At 42.4% G+C, this 17,562-nt stretch overlaps 1 protein-coding gene across 2 annotated transcripts; it reads left to right on the top strand.

Annotated features, from left to right (window-relative positions):
- The first annotated feature begins 1,796 nt into the window (after window positions 1–1,796).
- On the top strand, window positions 1,797–16,560 carry XKRX (XK related X-linked). Of its 2 annotated transcripts, XM_085006858.1 has the most exons (4): window positions 1,797–2,278; window positions 6,900–7,168; window positions 14,908–15,218; window positions 15,513–16,560. In XM_085006858.1, the coding sequence occupies exons 1-4, from the start codon at window positions 1,944–1,946 to the stop codon at window positions 15,651–15,653; spliced, it is 1,056 nt and encodes a 351-aa protein (XP_084862984.1). In that variant the 5' UTR covers window positions 1,797–1,943; the 3' UTR covers window positions 15,654–16,560. The 2 variants fall into 2 exon arrangements, with proteins under 2 accessions (XP_084862984.1, XP_005673818.1); XM_005673761.4 differs by having other exon boundaries at window positions 14,908–16,560.
- Window positions 16,561–17,562: the final 1,002 nt, after the last annotated feature.

Genomic DNA, 17,562 nt, shown 5'->3' with positions numbered 1-17,562 from the left:
AGGTGCAGACCAAGATGGGGCATCTGCTTCAAAGGCGACAAACTTTAGAAGCTGATCTGTCCCTGAATCAGCCCTGGGGGGAGAGAGGCAGCAATTGCCAGAATCTTAAAAACCAACAACACAAGGGCAAGTCTTTCTCGAGGCCATCCTTTTGGTAGCAGCTATTTGGCCACTCCTCACATAGATTCTTTCTACTGACTTCCTGCAGCAAAAGGAGATTGGCACAGGCTCTGCAACATTTATATTATTACCAGGAGGCAGATGTTTTCTCTTTTTCCCTGGGGTTTAGAATTATGCAAATGAAGGCACAAAAACAAAAGCTCAGCGAGGTGGGGGAAGATTGCTCTTAAGAATCTAGGCAATTTTCAGAGCTCTTTAAGACACCCCTCTCAGTTTTTACTAACAGCTCTCCTGGCTCCTTGCCAGTCTATTTAGAATTTGGCACCTCTTCAGAACCTTCCAGCCAAAGACTTGAAAGTTCATTCTAAAGTTTCTATCCTGGCCTCATTTTGCAAGTGGAGAAATCAAGGCAAATAATATGAGCTTTCAGGGTCTGTGGGCTGACCTTGAGTCTTGACACCTCCTCGTTGTCTTTCTTCCTTCTGCTGTATACAGTCTCGCTTGGAAAGAAAACTCTGGCCCAACTGCCTCCCAGGTCTCCCCACCCCGTCCACCGTGATAGTATCTGGAGGGCAATAGGACCTAGGGAGGTTCAACCCCCGAGGCCGACAGACACCTGCTCAACCGCTTGGGTTGAGCGAGTGTGGGAGCGTGCTAGTTAGGGAGGGCGGGGTGGAAGTGGGCGTTGGGGAGGAGGAAAGCTGTGGCTCCCTCCCTCCTGGGTCCGGGTGTCTTGGTGAGAAGTGCTTCTGAACGTTGGCCCAAGCCCCTTTTTGTCCCGCCGCTAAGCACCGATCATCCTTCATCTGCCCGCCCTGGAATTCTCAGGCTGTTTTTGTTTGGCCCCAGCTGTCACTCCCATTTCGCCCACCCGCCGCCATCAGTGCCTTAGTTCCTGAAGCCACCGACCTCTCACAGCTGGAACTGCTGGCTAGGCAGGACCCCGGTGCCCAAGAGTTTGGCGACATTCGGCCGTCCGAGTAGGCATCCCCCACGTCGTGTTTTTCGCTAACAAAGTTTCTCCTTGGAAAAGAAGCCCCTCCAGCTTTCTCTCGATCCTGTGGCGGGGGCGTGCTCTGCTTCTCTCCCCAGCGACTGCGCTCGGGAACCGGGTTGTGGCTTTGCTTCTGCCCCTGGCCAGGCTGCCTTGGGGGCGGAGCTTGGGGAATCCGAGGAACAGGCGTGAGAACCCTCGACTCCGCGCGGGTCCTCAGAGAGCGCGGGCGAGCTGGCGAGCGGGCGAGATGATAACCGCAGCCTAGCAATAGCGCGGATACCTGGACAATGAACTGAATCACCGAAGGGACGCTCAGGCTGCGCCCTCTCTTCTGCCCTGGCTCTGTCGTTGGCTGGTTTGAGAGGGAGGGCACACTGGTCAGGGTTCCTCGAGAGTGTCTGGGCTCACGACAAGAGCTATCCCCCTGCCAGGGGGGGCGGCTGTGAAAAGCCGAGCTGTTCCCATGGCGCTTTACGCGCCTGGACTAGGACTCCGGACTGGGCGCTAAAATGCTTGCTTTTGGCTTGTCCAAGTTCCACAGTATGTATGTTGACGAATGGAATCCTGGGCCAATCAAGAGTCAAATTCAAAGTGGTACTCCTGGTTCTTCATCCCAGACTCCGACAAGTGTAATTTGAGACTAGAAGAGAGAGGTCTCCTACTTCTAAGAAGAGAGAGGTCTCCTACTCTAATCTCCTCAGTTCTGGAATTGGACTTGACAGCTCTCCTCACCAATACTGGGACTGCAGTGGCTGCCGGGTTCTCTTAGGGGGGTCGAGTGGTGGGGTGCTCTGAAGACCAGACCACAACACTCAGAACCTCGACAATGGACCAAGTTTTTGAAATTCCCGAGGAACCAAATGTGGATGCGATGTCCCCTCTGGAGGAAGATGTCATCCGTGGGGCCAACCCCAGATTTACCTTTCCATTTGGCATCCTCTTCTCCACTTTTTTGTACTGTGGGGAGGCAGCATCTACCTTGTACATGGTTAGAATCTATCGGAAGAATAGTGAAACCTACTGGATGGCATACACCTTTTCCTTCTTTATGTTTTCATCCATTATGGTCCAGTTGACGCTCATTTTTGTCCACAGAGATCTGGCCAAAGACAAGCCACTATCATTGTTTATGCATCTAATCCTCTTGGGACCTGTTATCAGGTGAGCAATTTTTTAATCTTTTCTCTTCTCCTCTACCCATCGCCCCCCTTTGCAGAGAAAGATGAATTTAATATTTATAACACATACTGTGCCTCTAATTTGATCAATTCTCCCACTCCCTCCCACTCTTGGCCTCCCTGCCTGCCATCCAAAAAGTCTTATCTGCAGTCTTAAGTGCCACCACAATGAACATGTGGCATGTACCTGTGTTCCGAAACTATTGTACCATTGCTAAGACTTCATTAGACAATGCTTGCTATCTGGATTTGGGTTATGAAAAAATTGGTATGGGACCAGTTGATGTGGTCATCTTGTGAACACGGGCTGTAGTGTCAGAGTGTGTTATTTTGACTCTGCCTTTTAGATGCTCTTAAATTGGATGAAAGTTCCTTACTCCCCCCATCCCATCTCACATTCAGTTCCTTTACCCCGAACTGCGTGGGCTGCTGCTACCACCATTTTCAAGTTTTCTGGAGTTATTTGACATCTGGAAAATATTTTAAGCCATTTGTGCTCATCTGGTATGCAAACCCATTGTAGTTTATCTTTCTCTGTCAGTTTATCGGTCTCTTGTTTATCTCTTTGTATCTTTCTGCAATAAAGGCGCACTGTTAGAAGCAAAGGAAGATAGTCTGTTTCTCTATCTGAATGCTGTAGCACAACGTAATAGTATTGAATCTTTCCATTCAGATTGCCTTGAAGGGACAAGAATGTGCTCTTATCTAGAGAGACAGGCATCTGTGTCAGAAGTCTCATCTGGATGCTATGGGATTTTCAAGGTAGAAAGATGTTGCAAAACTTATGAGGTCAGTAGGAAAGAATGGACTAAGTTTGTCTTGATAGCAAGTGAGGCAGAAACGTACAGTCAGCTGAGGAATATGGGTCAGGGTGTTGATGTTCTAATTGCAATGGGAAGATATTTCATCCTTAGATAAATAAACACAGTCTAAAACTGACTAGGAATAGAATTCCCCCTTTTAAAAAAATGTTTAGGAGTTCCCATCATGGCTCAGTGGTTGACGAATCCAACTAGGAACCATGAGGTTGAGGGTTCAGTCCGTGGCCTTGCTCAATGGGTTAAGGATCTGGCGTTGCTGTGAGCTGTGGTGTAGGTCACAGACTTGGCTTGGATCTAGCGTTGCTGTGGCTCTGGCGTAGGCCCAGCGGCTGCAGCTCAGTTTGGACCCCTAGCCTGGGAACCTCCATATGCCGCTGGTGCGACCCTAGAAAAGGCAAAAAGACAGGAAAAATAAAAAATAAAAAAAGTTTAAATTGGGAGGAATTAATTAGGATCCATCAGAGAAAATATGGATAATCAACAGAAACAGTGGCCTGGAATCTAGTCCACCCTCTGTCACTGACTAGTTATATAACCTTGCTGAAACCTCTGAAGAAGCCTTGAGCCTTGCTTCCTTCATCTGTGAAATAAATGCGTTGGGCTAGAGCATTGGTCTCAGATGCTTACAGGGGCCAGGAAGTTACCATTAATGAGTGAAGCAAGGCAAGTATGAGAAAAAACAGTAGCTACATGTATGACTATAAGTAAAAATGAGGTCTTGGAGTTCCCTGGTGGCACAGCGGGTTAAGGATCCAGTATTGTCACTACTGTGGTGAGGGTTTGATGCCTGGCCTGGAGACTTCCTCATGCTGCAGGTGCAGCCAGGAAATAAAACGAAAGTCTCAGTGTTAGAGAAATGATGGAGAGTAGTGAGTACGGTGGCAATCTGGAGTCCACAAGATCTGCCTAAAAGAGCCAGCTGCTCTACAGCTCCATCCCATTGTTTCCCTCTTAGAATTTACACCCAGTTTTACTAGGGCCCCAGCTTTTCAGGAGACATTCCCAAGACAGGATTTCATGTGAAATATAATGATTTAAAATTTTGACAACTGGAGATCCCGTTGTGGCACAGTGGAAATGAATCCAACTAGTAACCATGAGGTTGTAGTTTCAATCCCTGGCCTTGCTCAGTGGGTTGAAGATCAGGCATTGCTGTGAGCTGTGGCGTAGGCTGGCAGCTATAGCTCCGATTGGACCCCTAGCCTGGGAACCTCCATATGCCTCAAGTGTAGCCCTAAAAAGCAAAAAAAAAAAAAAAAAAAAAAAAAAAAAAGACAACTGATTTTGATAATTAAACTCTGTCTAGGCCAAAAGAACCATAGTTGTTAGTCAAATGTGACTCAGCTGGCCTATGCAAGCTCAGTACTAGGTAATCTAAAGGTCCTTTCCAGTTTTAATTCTTTGAAGTTAAGCTGTGAAAGGAAGACCTCATCTTCATCTTGAACTAAGATGTGTTTTAGAGAGGTTGGTAGGGGAGTGAGGAAACCATTCTTCTCGCCCGCCCTTTTCAAATGCAATATTATTGAGTTAACACATCAAGCACTCTCGATGCAAATTTCAGTAAGCACTGCCCCAGGCTCCCAGTTTTGACTTTTCTCTCTTTGCTTTGTGGCCTCCCAAGCCATCTTTGATCTGGACCCTCCATATGCAGTGTTGAGTACTGTGTTTCATTTTTGTCATTTAGCTTCCACTAGAAATGATTGGAAAGCATTTAGAGTCTCAGTCAGCTAACCCCACATCAGGGAAAAAAATAATTAAAAGCTCATAAATTATATCCTTGATGAGGCTTATTTTCAAGGCAAATTGCTTTTTAGGTAGGTAGGAACTTGATTCATGCTATTAGGTACATGAAGTTGTTTGGAGGGTCTGGCTTCCTTATATGAAATGGAAAGATACTTCTGGAAATGAAAATGTACTCTCATTTCCTGATGCTTATAAGCAAGGCCAGCACATTTCCTTAAACCAGTAAACAGCCTTAAGCATGGAAGCTAAACAGAATGCTTCATGCTACCACCTCCCCCTATATTTTATTCAGAGGTAGCTTTGATGGGCTTGGGTTAAAATCTAAAATTTCTTCTTGGATTTTCCCTGAATAGGAAGAGAAAGTTGCTTTTTTTTTTCTTCTTCTTCTTCTTCTCTATTCTCTCCTTGCATCTTTTTCTCTCCTGGATTTTAGAGTTTGTCCCTATAATGTGGATGTTTCAAACAACATGCTTCAGACTGGCACAAATGCACCAGTCTGAAAGGGATCCTGTGGAGAATGGCAGCCAGCACATGTTCCTACCTTTCCTATTGGGAGCCTAAGGCCTAAAGAGTATATGCGTGTGTGTGTGTGTGTGTGTGTGTGTGTGTGTGTGTGTGTGTATCTCACTCAGAGCTTGTCTTGGGCCTATTTTCCTGTTAAATTACGTTGCCATTATTATTATCCTTTCCTTGCATCACTTCTCACTCTGTATTCTTTTCTGCCTTTGTACTCTTTCATTTACTCAAATGCCCACTGTGTGGTAAGGGCAATAGGTAAGATAAATGCAACCCATTCCCTCAGCCTATCAGGAAAGACGGCTTAATTTTCGACACAACTGTTCTTACTTATTGTAAGAAATAATCCACAGTTTCCATTCATTTCAGGGTGAGTGGGGGAAGTGGTAACTTGGGTGTTCTCAAACAAGATGTTCTGGTTGCTTCTCTGTTCACCACATCAAAACTGCCAAAGGCTTCTGATTTAAATGGAGGATCTGGGATGGGTAGAGCAGGAAATATGGTCTTAGTATTATTTCAAGGGTGATAGGCTCTCATAAGATATTTTCCTCTTTGTAAAGAAAGAAGGATGTTTAAAAGCTTATTGTTCCGGGAGTTCCTGTCATGGAGCAGTGGAAACGAATCTGACTAGGAACCATGAGGTTCAATCCCTGGCCTCGCTCAGTGAGTTAAGGATCTGGCATTGCCATGAGCTGTGGTGTAGTCACAGAGGAGGCTCGGATCCAGTGTTGCTGTGACTGTGGTGTAGGCCGACAGCTGTACCTCGGATTCAACCCCTAGCCTGGGAACCTCCATGTGCTGCGGGTGCAGCCCTCAAAAGACAAAAAAAAAAAAAAAGGTTATTGTTCCCAAACAAGCAAGAGGCCCTGAAAACAACCTTTAAGGAGATCTTTTAAGGTTTCCTAGGTATATGGTACATTCAGTTCTTCATTGTGAAAACTTTAAAGTACTTTTGTTGCTAAATGGCTTTCCTGTGTACTTGAGAGGGTTTTTTTTTTTTTGTTTTTTGGTTTTTTTTCCCCAGATCCCCACCAAGACTTTTTAGCTGAGGTAGTTATAGTTGTGGGCTTTGCCTTGGAAAAGCAGAACTCAAAAGCCCTGATTATGGAGCTGAATGCTTTGAATAAGGAATGCTTTTCCTCAGGAACTTGAGGCATTATGAAAACCAGAGCCTTTTGTAACTTCCATCATCTTCTCTCAACACGTTATTAATGTCTTTGTGTTCAAGCCACTTTTCTATCATAGGCTTATTCTGAAGGAAACAAAGCAATTCCTTAAGTTCTCAAACACTTCTGAACTGGTGTTCTTCAGTTGGTTGATGACAGACCCAACACAAAATGATTTAGACTCAGGTGTCTTGTAGAAGGCGTGACCAACTCCTTGACTCGTGAGAAATATGTAGAATAGAAGTGTAGGAATGGCAAAACGTAGCACAACTCTCCTGAATTATTTCCCACCCCCCAACTATAACCTTCCTTCCCAGGACAGCTTTAGTTAAGTTCCCGTGATGCTTTACTTCTGCAGATGTTTGGAGGCCATGATTAAGTACCTCACACTGTGGAAGAAAGAGGGGCAGGAGGAGCCCTATGTCAGCCTCACCCGAAAGAAGATGCTAATAAATGGCGAGGAGATGCTGATAGAATGGGAGGTGGGCCACTCCATCCGGACCCTGGCTATGCACCGCAATGCCTACAAACGAATGTCACAGATCCAAGCCTTCCTGGGCTCAGTGCCCCAGCTGACCTATCAGCTCTATGTGACCCTGATCTCTGCAGAGGTTCCCCTGGGTAGAGGTGAGTGGGGTCAGGAGAGGGGAGGGCTCCTCTTAAATCAAGGGTCTTAGAAATCTAGACCTGAGCTGTCCAATATACTAGCCACCAGCTTCACGTGGGTATGTAAATTGAAATGAAAAATGAAAAATTTACTTCCTCAGTCATACCAGCCCCATTTCATGTGCTTGATAGCTATGTGTACCTAATGATTACTGTATTGATATTATAGAATTTCCCTCAGAAAATTCTATTGGACAGTACTGATAGTCCAAGAACTTACAGAACCAAACATCTCAGGCCTGCCAGATTTCTTAAACTGGGGTAAGTTATTCAGACTAAAAATACCACAGATAAACCCTCTCTGGGCCCAGAAAGTACCACCAGCAGCCAGTAGGACATTTTCCCTACCCACAGTGTTTAAATTGTACTGAGGGTGGTTGGTTGGTTGGTTTAGGGATGGCTGCCTTTAAATAAGAGCTTCTCAAATATTACTGATTATGAGAAAACATAATTACTGGCTGAAAGCACCTTTTAAAACCTTACATACCATATTCAGACCTGAATAAGTCTGAGTGTGGGGAGGCCAGGAGTCTGTATTTTTTGAGAATATCCCAGTTGATTCTGATCCTCCACTTTGGGGAAGCACTGATTTAATCACTTCTTTCAACTCCAGTGGGGAGAAAGAAAAAGGGGTGTGGAACGTACACTGATGCGAGTCAGGCCTGGTCCCAGTTCTGACCTCTATGATCTTTAGAGGAAATTACCAAAGAGGTCACTGCCTTAAGTTCCCACTTGTAAAAGAGGGGTCCTGAGATGAGTAACCTCTAGCAGAGAATGAAGTGTGCGTCAGTGTTTTCAAAGTTGAGTTAAACTACTGTTAATGAGTTTTAACAGCCTGAGATTAACTTCATCTGCTTGGGCTAGAGCTGGTACAGCTGTTGTGCAGCTTTGGATCATTTCCTTATTATTAGGTGCTGACCCTGCTTGACAAAGCCCCATGTTTCAAATAAATGTCAAGAGAAAATTTGCCCTCTTTTTTTCTCTTCTAAGGCTGTTCATGAAGTTCTGTTGGCCTTTACATTTTTTTTTTTTTTTTTTTTTTTTTTTTGCTGTGACCACATCATGTGGAAGTTCTGAGGCCAGGGATCGAATCTGAGCCATTGCAGTGACCCTAGCCACTACCATGACAGTGCTGGATCCTTACTTGCTGTGCAACAAGAGAACTTCTTAAATGTTTTTACATACCTAGAATTGATAATTATGTGGGGAGAAAAACCTCTGGAAATGATGCTTCTCCTCCTTAGAATTTTGAGGGTAATTAAATCATCTAATTAAAATATGTATGCATTATAAAAAATAATATATACACAAACTGAATGGCCTGTAGGTAATTGTATATGCACAGACTATTTCTAGAAAGATATGCAAGAAACAATTTATCTCCAGGCAGTGAAAATGAGAAGTCAGCCAGCTTTTAGCTTTTACTTTATACCCTTTTATATGGTTTTAATATCTTTTTACCATGATCATGTATTACTATTTTTGGTTCTTATTTTTTATTATGAAAATCAGAGATTATTATGGTAAAGCTTCAAAACCATACATAATGTATGGAAAATACGAGATAAAAAAATCTCACCTCCCAAAGGTAATCTTTGTTTACCATTTAGTGTGTATCCTTCCAACTTCTTTTTACTATATAAATATAAACATATATACAATATATATGTGTGTATATATATATCTGCCAAAAAAGGACCATATTAAACATTCTATTCAGCAACATGTCTTTTTCAAAAGTCTGCCAATATTTCAAGTTATTTATATATACATATAAATAATGATAAATATGTTTCCCTTATATGAGTTGGACTATTCTTTCTTATTTCCCTAATCATCTGTTGGTATGATTGAAGTTTGTTTATAATCTCTCCACACAAAAAAGTTTTTCTCTAATTACAAACTATGCCCCTGTGAATATCTTTATAAGTATCTGTATACTGGAATGAAACTTTGTAGAATGACTTAGCAGTAAAATTGCTGGGTGAAAAGATATGCATGTTTAGAAGTTCTTGTTGCGGCTTAGCTGGTTAAGAACCTGACATAGTGTCCGTGAGGATGTGGATTTGATCCCTGGCCTCATTCAGTAGGTTAAGAATCTGGCATTGCCACAAGCTGTGGCATAGGTCACTGATGTGGCTTGGATCTGGTGTTGCTGTGGCTGTGGTGTAGACCGGCAGCTGTAGCTCTGATTCAACCTCTAGCCCAGGAACTTTTGTATGCCACAGGTGCAACCCTAAAAGGAAAAAAAAGAAGATATACATGCTTAGAATTGTATCAGTACTGTCAAAAAGTTGTATGAATTTGTATTCTCACCAGCAGTGTATGAATGTATCTGTTTCTTTGTATCTTACACTAAATATTTGTATAATTATAAAATGACTGTTTTAATAATTTGCTTTCTTTAATTATGAGTGAAGCTGAACCTCATTTCATGTTTGGTCATTCTGTTCTTTAAATTTCTTATATATTTTACTCACTTTTTCTGGCGGGTCGTTTGCCTTTTTCTTATTAATGTGGAGGAACTATTTACTTATTCTGGCTATTAATCCTTTCTCTGCTGTGGATAAGTGTGTACGTATACATTTGTATGTTTTTCATGTGTACATACACATATATTTTATTTTATTTTTTCTTTTTGGGGCCACACCTGTGGCATATGGACGTTCCCAGGCTAGGGGTCCAATCAGAGTTGCAGCTCCCTGCGCATGACACAGCCACAGCAACGCCAGATCCAAGCTGCATCTGCAAGTTACACCACAGCTCACGGCAACGTTGGATCCTTAATCCACTGAGCGAGGCTGGGGATCAAACCTGCACCCTCATGGATACTAGTCGGGTTCTTAACCCACTGAGCCACAACAGGAACTACCGTACACACACATATATTTTAAATGTGCATATACATGTTGTACACGTAACAGATGTACAGCACACTATATGTAAGAGACATTGTAGTTGTATTTTCAGGCATTTTGAAGTATTAAATTTTTACATATTCAAATTCTTTTTTTTTTTTTTTGCCCTTTTAGGGCCATACCTGCGGCATATGGAAGTTCCCAGGCTAGCAGTTGAATAGGAGCTATAGCCACTGGCCTACACCACAACCACAGCAATACCAGATCTGAGCCATGTCTGTGACCTACACCACAGCCCACAGCAAAGCTGGATCCTTAGCCCACTGTGCGAGGCCAGGGGTTGAACCTGCCTCCTCATGGATACTAGTCAGATTTGTTTCTGCTGAGCCACGACAGAAGATCCGCAAATTATTTATTGCTTTTAGATCTTGTATCTTTCTTACAAAGGTCTTTCACAGCTCATATCTTATAGAGCAGTTTAGCCTGATCTTCCAAACAGAATGAATCTCCACAATCAGTTTTTCAATTCCCTAACCAAAAGCCAAAACAGAGCAAAACAATTACAACAGAAGAAAAAGCATTTTATTGAGACTGTTATTGGGATTGCATAAATTATTTAGGTTATTTTGGAGGGAATTTACATCTTTTCAGGATCAATTCCATGTTAGAAGATAATTTAACTCTCCATTTCATTAAATATTTAAAAATCACTTTGTTAAGGTATGATTGACAAACAAAAACCTCTGCCTATTTAGTGTGTACAACTTGATGGATTTGGAGATAAATATATATCCATGAAATATCACTACACTTATGCTATAAATATGAAAGGCCTGTAGCTAGAAAATTACAGTAAACCCTGAGTATCTGCAGGGGATTGTTTCCAGGACCCCCTACAGATACCAAAATCTTCAAATGCTCAAATCCCTTATACAAAATGGTGTAGTATTTACATATAACCTGTGTACATCCTCCTGTATACTTTCCATCATCTCTAGATTACTTATAATACTTAAAACAATATAAATGATATGTAAATAATTATAAATATGATGCAAATGATAGTAAATAGTTGCTGGTGCTCAGCAAATTCAAGTTTTGCTTTTTGGAACTTATTGAAATTTTTTTTCTGAATATTTTCTATTTGTGTTTGATTGGCTCTGTGGATGCAGAGAGCCAACTACATACAACTTTACTGAAGTACATTTCATTAAATATTTTTAGATATACTTTAGTAAAATTGTATCCTTTTCTTGTTATAGGTCTTGCTTTTTTTTGTAGTGCTTATTTCTAGATGTTCTATCAGGAGTTTTGGGGGGCTGTGCCCATGGCATGAAGTTCCTGGGCCAGGGATTGAATCCACACCACAGCAGTGTCTGGAGCCACAGCAGTAACAATGCAAGATCCTTAACCCACTGAGCCACCAGGGAACTCCACCTATCAGTTTTTAAATCAACTGAGGAGTTCCTGTTGTGGCTCAGTGGGTTAAGGGCCCAATGTTGTCTCTGTGAGGATGTGGGTTCAATCCTTGGCCTTGCTCAGTGGGTTAAAGATCCAGCATCTCCAGAAGCTGTAGCATAGGTCACAGATGTGTCTTGGATCTGGTATTGCTGTGGCTGTGTCGTAGGCCTCAGCTGCAGCTCCAACCCCTGGCCTGGGAAATTCCATATGCTGTGGGTATGGCCATAAAAAGAGAAAAAAAAATCACCTGAGTTTGTAAGTGTTTAGGGTAATGCCTAAGTAAAGAAAATGCACCTGTTACACTTTTGGAAATAGAGGATGGTGATGATGATTGGAGTTAGCAGAAAGCATTTACTATGTTCTAGGCATTTCTCTAATGTTATGAAAAAAATTTATTTCATTTAAATCTTCACAACAACTTGTGAAAATACTTGTTATCATCCCCATCTTACAGATGTGAAAACAGACACTGAGGGGTTAAGCAAATTTGCCAAGGTCCTATAAATAATAGGTAGCAAAAAGGATTGGAACCCAGGATGTCTGCCTTTAGAACCCATGTTTCTAACTATATCACTATATGGAGGATGTAAGGGAAGCTTTCTGCAAGGCCTGTTTCAATTCTCCAGTGATTTTTCCTATTAAAACCATTTGGACAATACCATCTCTTTTCAGGTTTTGTAAACTAATTTTTGGTTTGAGTTTTCATTTTCCTCCACCCTCCTGTCTTCTCCTCGCTATTCCTTTTCTAATGCCTTTTTCTCTGGGAGGCCATCTGGATCAGCATCAATGAGCAAATTCACTAACAACATTATGACCTCTATGGCATGTGTCTATTTGTAGGGAGACAGATGGAAGGTGTTTTGACATTTATTGGAAGCATCAGGCTTTCTGCCTTTTATTACACTACTATCAATAAATGTGTTCTATTTTAAGAGAAAGCATCGCCACAGTTGGCTGGCTATACATACGCTCTGATGTTCCAGATTCCACAAGGAACATCAGCTCTTGAGGATGAGACTGAGAGTGGTTTATAAAGCTAAGAGCATATCAAATCATGTTGTACATCTTAAACTAATACAATGTTATATGTCAATTATATCTCAATAAAGCTGGGAAAAAATAAATAATAAAAATAAAGCTAAGACTAGACTCTTTAAGAGAGTCCCTCATTCCAGTCTTTGAGACTCCAACCCTCTACTTAAAGCTGAAAAAGATCTCAGAAACAAAGCTGTGCTTCTTTTGGGGTTTCCATGGGGAGGTCTTTACTTTTTCCTGCAGATGAAATTGTCATTTCAATGGCTCCAGTTTGATTCAGTGTTTTTATGGGACAGAAAGTGCCAGCTTTTCTTTTCGATGAGTACACTTAGCTCTGTCACTCTCCTTGAGAGCACTAGATTTTTCTTAAAGGAAGAAAAGGAAAGAGCCACTGGTTGATCTATAATTGAGATTTTTTAGTATAGTAGGTTAGGGAGCATTCTGACCCTTCCAGGCTCCCACTCTAACATAGAGTGATATGGATGTTATGGGCTAGGAAATGGGTTTTTAAATTTTTAAACCACTCTGCCGGATCTGCCAGAAGTTCTGAAACTATACCAAAGCATTGCAGTGTTACATTGGCATTGCTGATGATTAAAACAAGCAACTCTAGGAGTTCCCGTAGTGGCTCAGTGGTTAGCGAATACAACTAGGAACCATGAGGTTGCGGGTTCCATCCCTGGTCTTAGCTCAGTGGGTTAAGGATCCGGCCTTGCCATGAGCTGTGGTGTAGGTTGCAGATGCAGCTCGGATCCCGAGTTGCTGTGGCTCTGGTGTAGGCCGGCGGCTACATCTCCGATTCGACCCCTAGCCTGGGAATTTCCATATGCCATGGGAGCAGCCCAAGAAATGGCAAAAAAGACAAAAAAATAAAAATAAAACAAGCAACTCTAGGAATTCCCACTCTGGTACAATGGGATAATGTCCTCTCTGGAGCACTGGGACGCAGGTTCTATCCCCAGCCCAGCATAGTGGGTTAAGGGTCTGGCATAGGTCACAACTGTGGCTTGGATCCGATCCATGGCCTGAGAATCCATATACCATGGAGCAGCCAAAAAAGAAAAAAAAAAGAAAACCAAGAAGCTGTAGGGTATCTCAGTGACCTAGGAGACTGAAGCACATAAATATTCTGTGCCTTGCATAAGCTCCCACACTGCTGAACCAAAGATGTCAAATCATAGGTATTTTATGCTGCCTCTCTAAACTCAGAATTCTACATTAATTCCACAAACATTTGTTGAGCACCTACTATATTCCAGGCAGTGTGTTAGGCTCTGGGGATACAGCAGTGAACAAAATAGACATGGTTCTTCTGCCCTAATGGAATTTCCAGTATATATTTTACTTGTTTGTTTGTTTTTCACTTTGGCCACACCTTAGGCATGCAGAAGTTCCTGGGCCTGGGATAGTACTAGCACCACAGCAACGACAACTGCAAGATCCTTAACCACTAGGCCACCAGGGAACTCATTTAGTATATATTTTATTTTATTTTCTAGAAGCACTCACAAACAAGATTCATTCCTAAAAGAAGATATTCATCAAAGCAAGGACTTCTATGACTAAGGCCATGCTCTACGAGTCTCCTAAGACTGGATTTTTTTTCAGATAGAGTTCTTTCTGCCTCCCCCATTGTTTTTTCAGAAGCTTGTTTCATCAGGTAGATGCTGCCCATCCCTTTATATGTACTCTTCTTGTTTAGTGACCTCTCAATGCTAGTTCTGAGACCCACTTTTTTTTCTCTTTTTTAAAAATTAAAGTATAGTTGATTTATAGTGTTATGCCAATTTCTGCTGGACAGAAAAGTGACCCAACCATGCATATATACACATTCTTTTTCTCATATTATCTTCCATCGTGTTCAATCCCAAGAGATTGGATATAGTTCCCTGTGCTATACAGTAGGACCTCATTGTTTATCCATTCTAAATGCAATAGTTTGCAAGTACTAACCCCAAGCTCCCAATCCATCCGTCCCGCTCCCCCTTGGCTACCACAAGTCTGTTCTCTATGTCTGTGACTGAGACCTGCTTTTTGTAAAAAGCTTATTTTGTATGTATATGATTATTATTAATGTATTATAGTACTTGTATTTTTAATTTCATGGGAAATTTAGAAACTAGAAAAATGTAGAAAAAATTAAAAACTACTACAATCCCTATCAAAAAAATTTTAGTATTCCATTTTCTTTCTGTGCATGATATTTGTTTACATAGCTGTATTCATACAGAGGTTTGCTCTTAACTGGGGCCCTCAAGTCTCACCTGTCATCTCTGGACTTCCGGGTCAGAGTACAAAACTTCACCAACCGATTGCCTATTTTTTTGTTTTTTGTTTTTCTTCCAGCTGTGCTAATGGTCTTTTCCCTGATATCTGTCACCTATGGGGCTACTCTCTGCAATATGCTGGCTATCCAGATCAAGTACGATGAATACAAGATTCGCCTTGGGCCACTAGAAGTCCTGTGCATCACCATTTGGCGAACATTGGAGATCACCTCCCGCCTCATGATTCTGGTGCTCTTCTCAGCCACCTTGAAATTGAAGGCTGTGCCCTTCTTATTGCTGAACTTCCTGATCATCCTCTTTGAGCCTTGGGTTAAGTTCTGGAGGAGTGGTGCCCAGATGCCCAATAACATTGAGAAAAATTTCAGCCGGGTAGGCACCCTGGTGGTGTTGATTTCTGTTACCATCCTGTACGCTGGCATCAACTTCTCTTGCTGGTCAGCTTTGCAGTTGAAGTTAGCAGACAGGGACCTTGTTGAGAAAGGTCAGAACTGGGGACACATGGGCCTGCACTATAGTGTGAGATTGGTAGAGAACGTGATCATGGTCTTGGTTTTTAAGTTCTTTGGAGTGAAAGTGTTACTGGATTACTGTCATTCCTCGATTGCTTTGCAGCTCATTATTGCTTACCTGATTTCCATTGGCTTCATGCTCCTTTTCTTCCAGTACTTGCACCCGCTGCGCTCACTCTTCACCCACAACGTAGTGGACTACCTACACTGTGTCTGCTGCCATCAGCACCCTCGGGGCAGGGTTGAGAACTCAGAGCCATCTGTTGATGCTGAAACAAGGCAGAGCATTGTCTGATTCTATCTTTGGGTATTTGGGGATGGGTTGGGGGTTCCCAAGAGCAACTGTGAAATGGAAGGAGACGATGAGGCTCATGGGTGAGTACCCCACCAGGACATTTTTTTTTTTTTGGAGAGAGCATCCCCCAAAGAGGTTTTATTTCCTTAAGATTGAACTGCTGTGTTCAGACACAGTTAAGTTCTGTGTAGCCACTGTATACCCTGTATACCTGGGAGAGTCAGAAATAATCATTCACATTCCTCCCACCCAGGTTGTTGTCTGGCTGCTGGATGGGATAACTTACTTCCGGGTATCTAAGGCTCCCTGTGATCTTTAAGCTCTGCTCACTTGCTTGACCATTACCGAGCTTTCCATGGGCTGAGCTGAAAGGTGCAGCATTCCACCAGAATATATCCTGACTAATCAGAGGATGTGACTGCTTACTACGTCTGGGTACCTCCCAGGAAGCAGTCTGACTAATGTGGAACTTGTAACTGTGAATGTGGCTGGGGTGTTTTAATTCCAATATGAAACTCTAAGAGGAAAACCCCTACTCTTAATTTAAAAGAGCTGCTCCCCAAATGAGTTAGCTCTCCATTAGGACTTTACTAGCGATCATTCATCAAGGATCTTTCTTTTCAGTGGCCCTTCAAAGATACACTCTGAAGAGGGAGTACAGAGGAGGATTCCTTCAAGGCATAAACCAGAATGACTCTTTATCTCAGGGACCCATATGGCCTCCAGCCTGTTGAGTGGAATAGTTGAGTCAAAGCTCTTACATCATACCTCCTTATCAGGGGTTCCTCCTGCTTGGCTTTTCTGTGCTCTTTTAGCAACATTGATGTGGATCTCCATCCAGAAGCCAAACTGTAATTGAAAATGTTTCTTATGTGTAGAAAAAATGAAGACTGCTTTTGTCCTACTATCCTGAGTATTTTGTTGATTTGATTTTGTAAGGGGAGAGAGAAGATAATAATAGTTAGGACATCACCTATATGTTGTTTGGGGTTGAGATGGTGGCTAACATTCCAAGGTAGAATGAAGGCAGAGGAACGCAACCAGATCACATTAAATCATCATCAGTACTGCTTTCTGCCCACTGGACTTTCTTTTTTCTTTTTTGTCTTTTTAAGGCCACACTCATGGCATATGGAAGTTCCCAGGCTAGGGGTTCAATCTGAGCTGTAGCCACTGGCCTACACCACAGCTCATGGCAATGCCAGATCCTTAACCCACTGAGCAAGGCCAGGGAATCAAACCCGAGTCCTCATGGATGTTAGATGGGTTCGTTAACCTCTGAGCCATGACGGGAACTCCTGGATTTTATTTTATAATAAGGATCATATGCTCATCAACAGTCTGCTCATTCCCACACCCCCAACAGATGAATGCAGGACTCCCTTTCTTATGTATATTAATGTTTATATCTCATATTACTTGGGTATTTTGATGAGAATGTCAGCTGGATGCCTCTAAATTTATCTAGGAATTGCAGTTACTATGGCCACTGCCTATGGGGACCAAGTATCCTAGCATTTACCTAATTAATGTTTGCCCCTCACAGACCAGTAGCATGTCCCAGATGTGACTCCCACAATGGTGTGGGGAATTGTAAACAATCTAACCTAAGGCTTTTCATTCCCACCCAGTTTTACCCTTGGGATCATGTTAAGAATTTATCTTTAGGGAGTTCCTGTTGTGGCTCAGTAGAAACGAATCTCTCTAGCATCCATGAGGACACAGGTTCAATCCCTAGCCTCAATCAGTGGATGAAGGATCCATCGCTGCTGTGAGCTGTGGTGTAGGTCAGCAGCTGTAGCTCTGATTCGACCCCTAGTCTGGGAACTTCCACATGCCTTGGGTGCAGCCCTAAAAAGGCAAAAAAAAAAAAAATATCTTTAGCCACGTGTCCTCCTCTTATCCAGTG

The sequence above is a fragment of the Sus scrofa genome, chromosome X (genome assembly GCF_054392235.1).
Source record: "Sus scrofa isolate SSC_HxYL_T2T_F1_AM1 chromosome X, Sscrofa_HxYL_maternal_Yorkshire_Landrace_v2.0, whole genome shotgun sequence".
Taxonomy (NCBI): domain Eukaryota; kingdom Metazoa; phylum Chordata; class Mammalia; order Artiodactyla; family Suidae; genus Sus; species Sus scrofa.
Note: the sequence above shows the minus strand (reverse complement) of the source record. Positions and strands in the feature narration are given on the sequence as shown.

Excerpts from the sequence above, each read along its gene's own strand:
- XKRX (XM_005673761.4), top strand. The coding sequence starts at position 1,944 with ATGGACCAAGTTTTTGAAATTCCCGAGGAACCAAATGTGGATGCGATG. Across the intron at positions 2,279-6,899 it reads CTCTTGGGACCTGTTATCAG|ATGTTTGGAGGCCATGATTA; the intron begins GTGAGCAATTTT and ends TTACTTCTGCAG. Across the intron at positions 7,169-14,907 it reads AGAGGTTCCCCTGGGTAGAG|CTGTGCTAATGGTCTTTTCC; the intron begins GTGAGTGGGGTC and ends TTTTTCTTCCAG.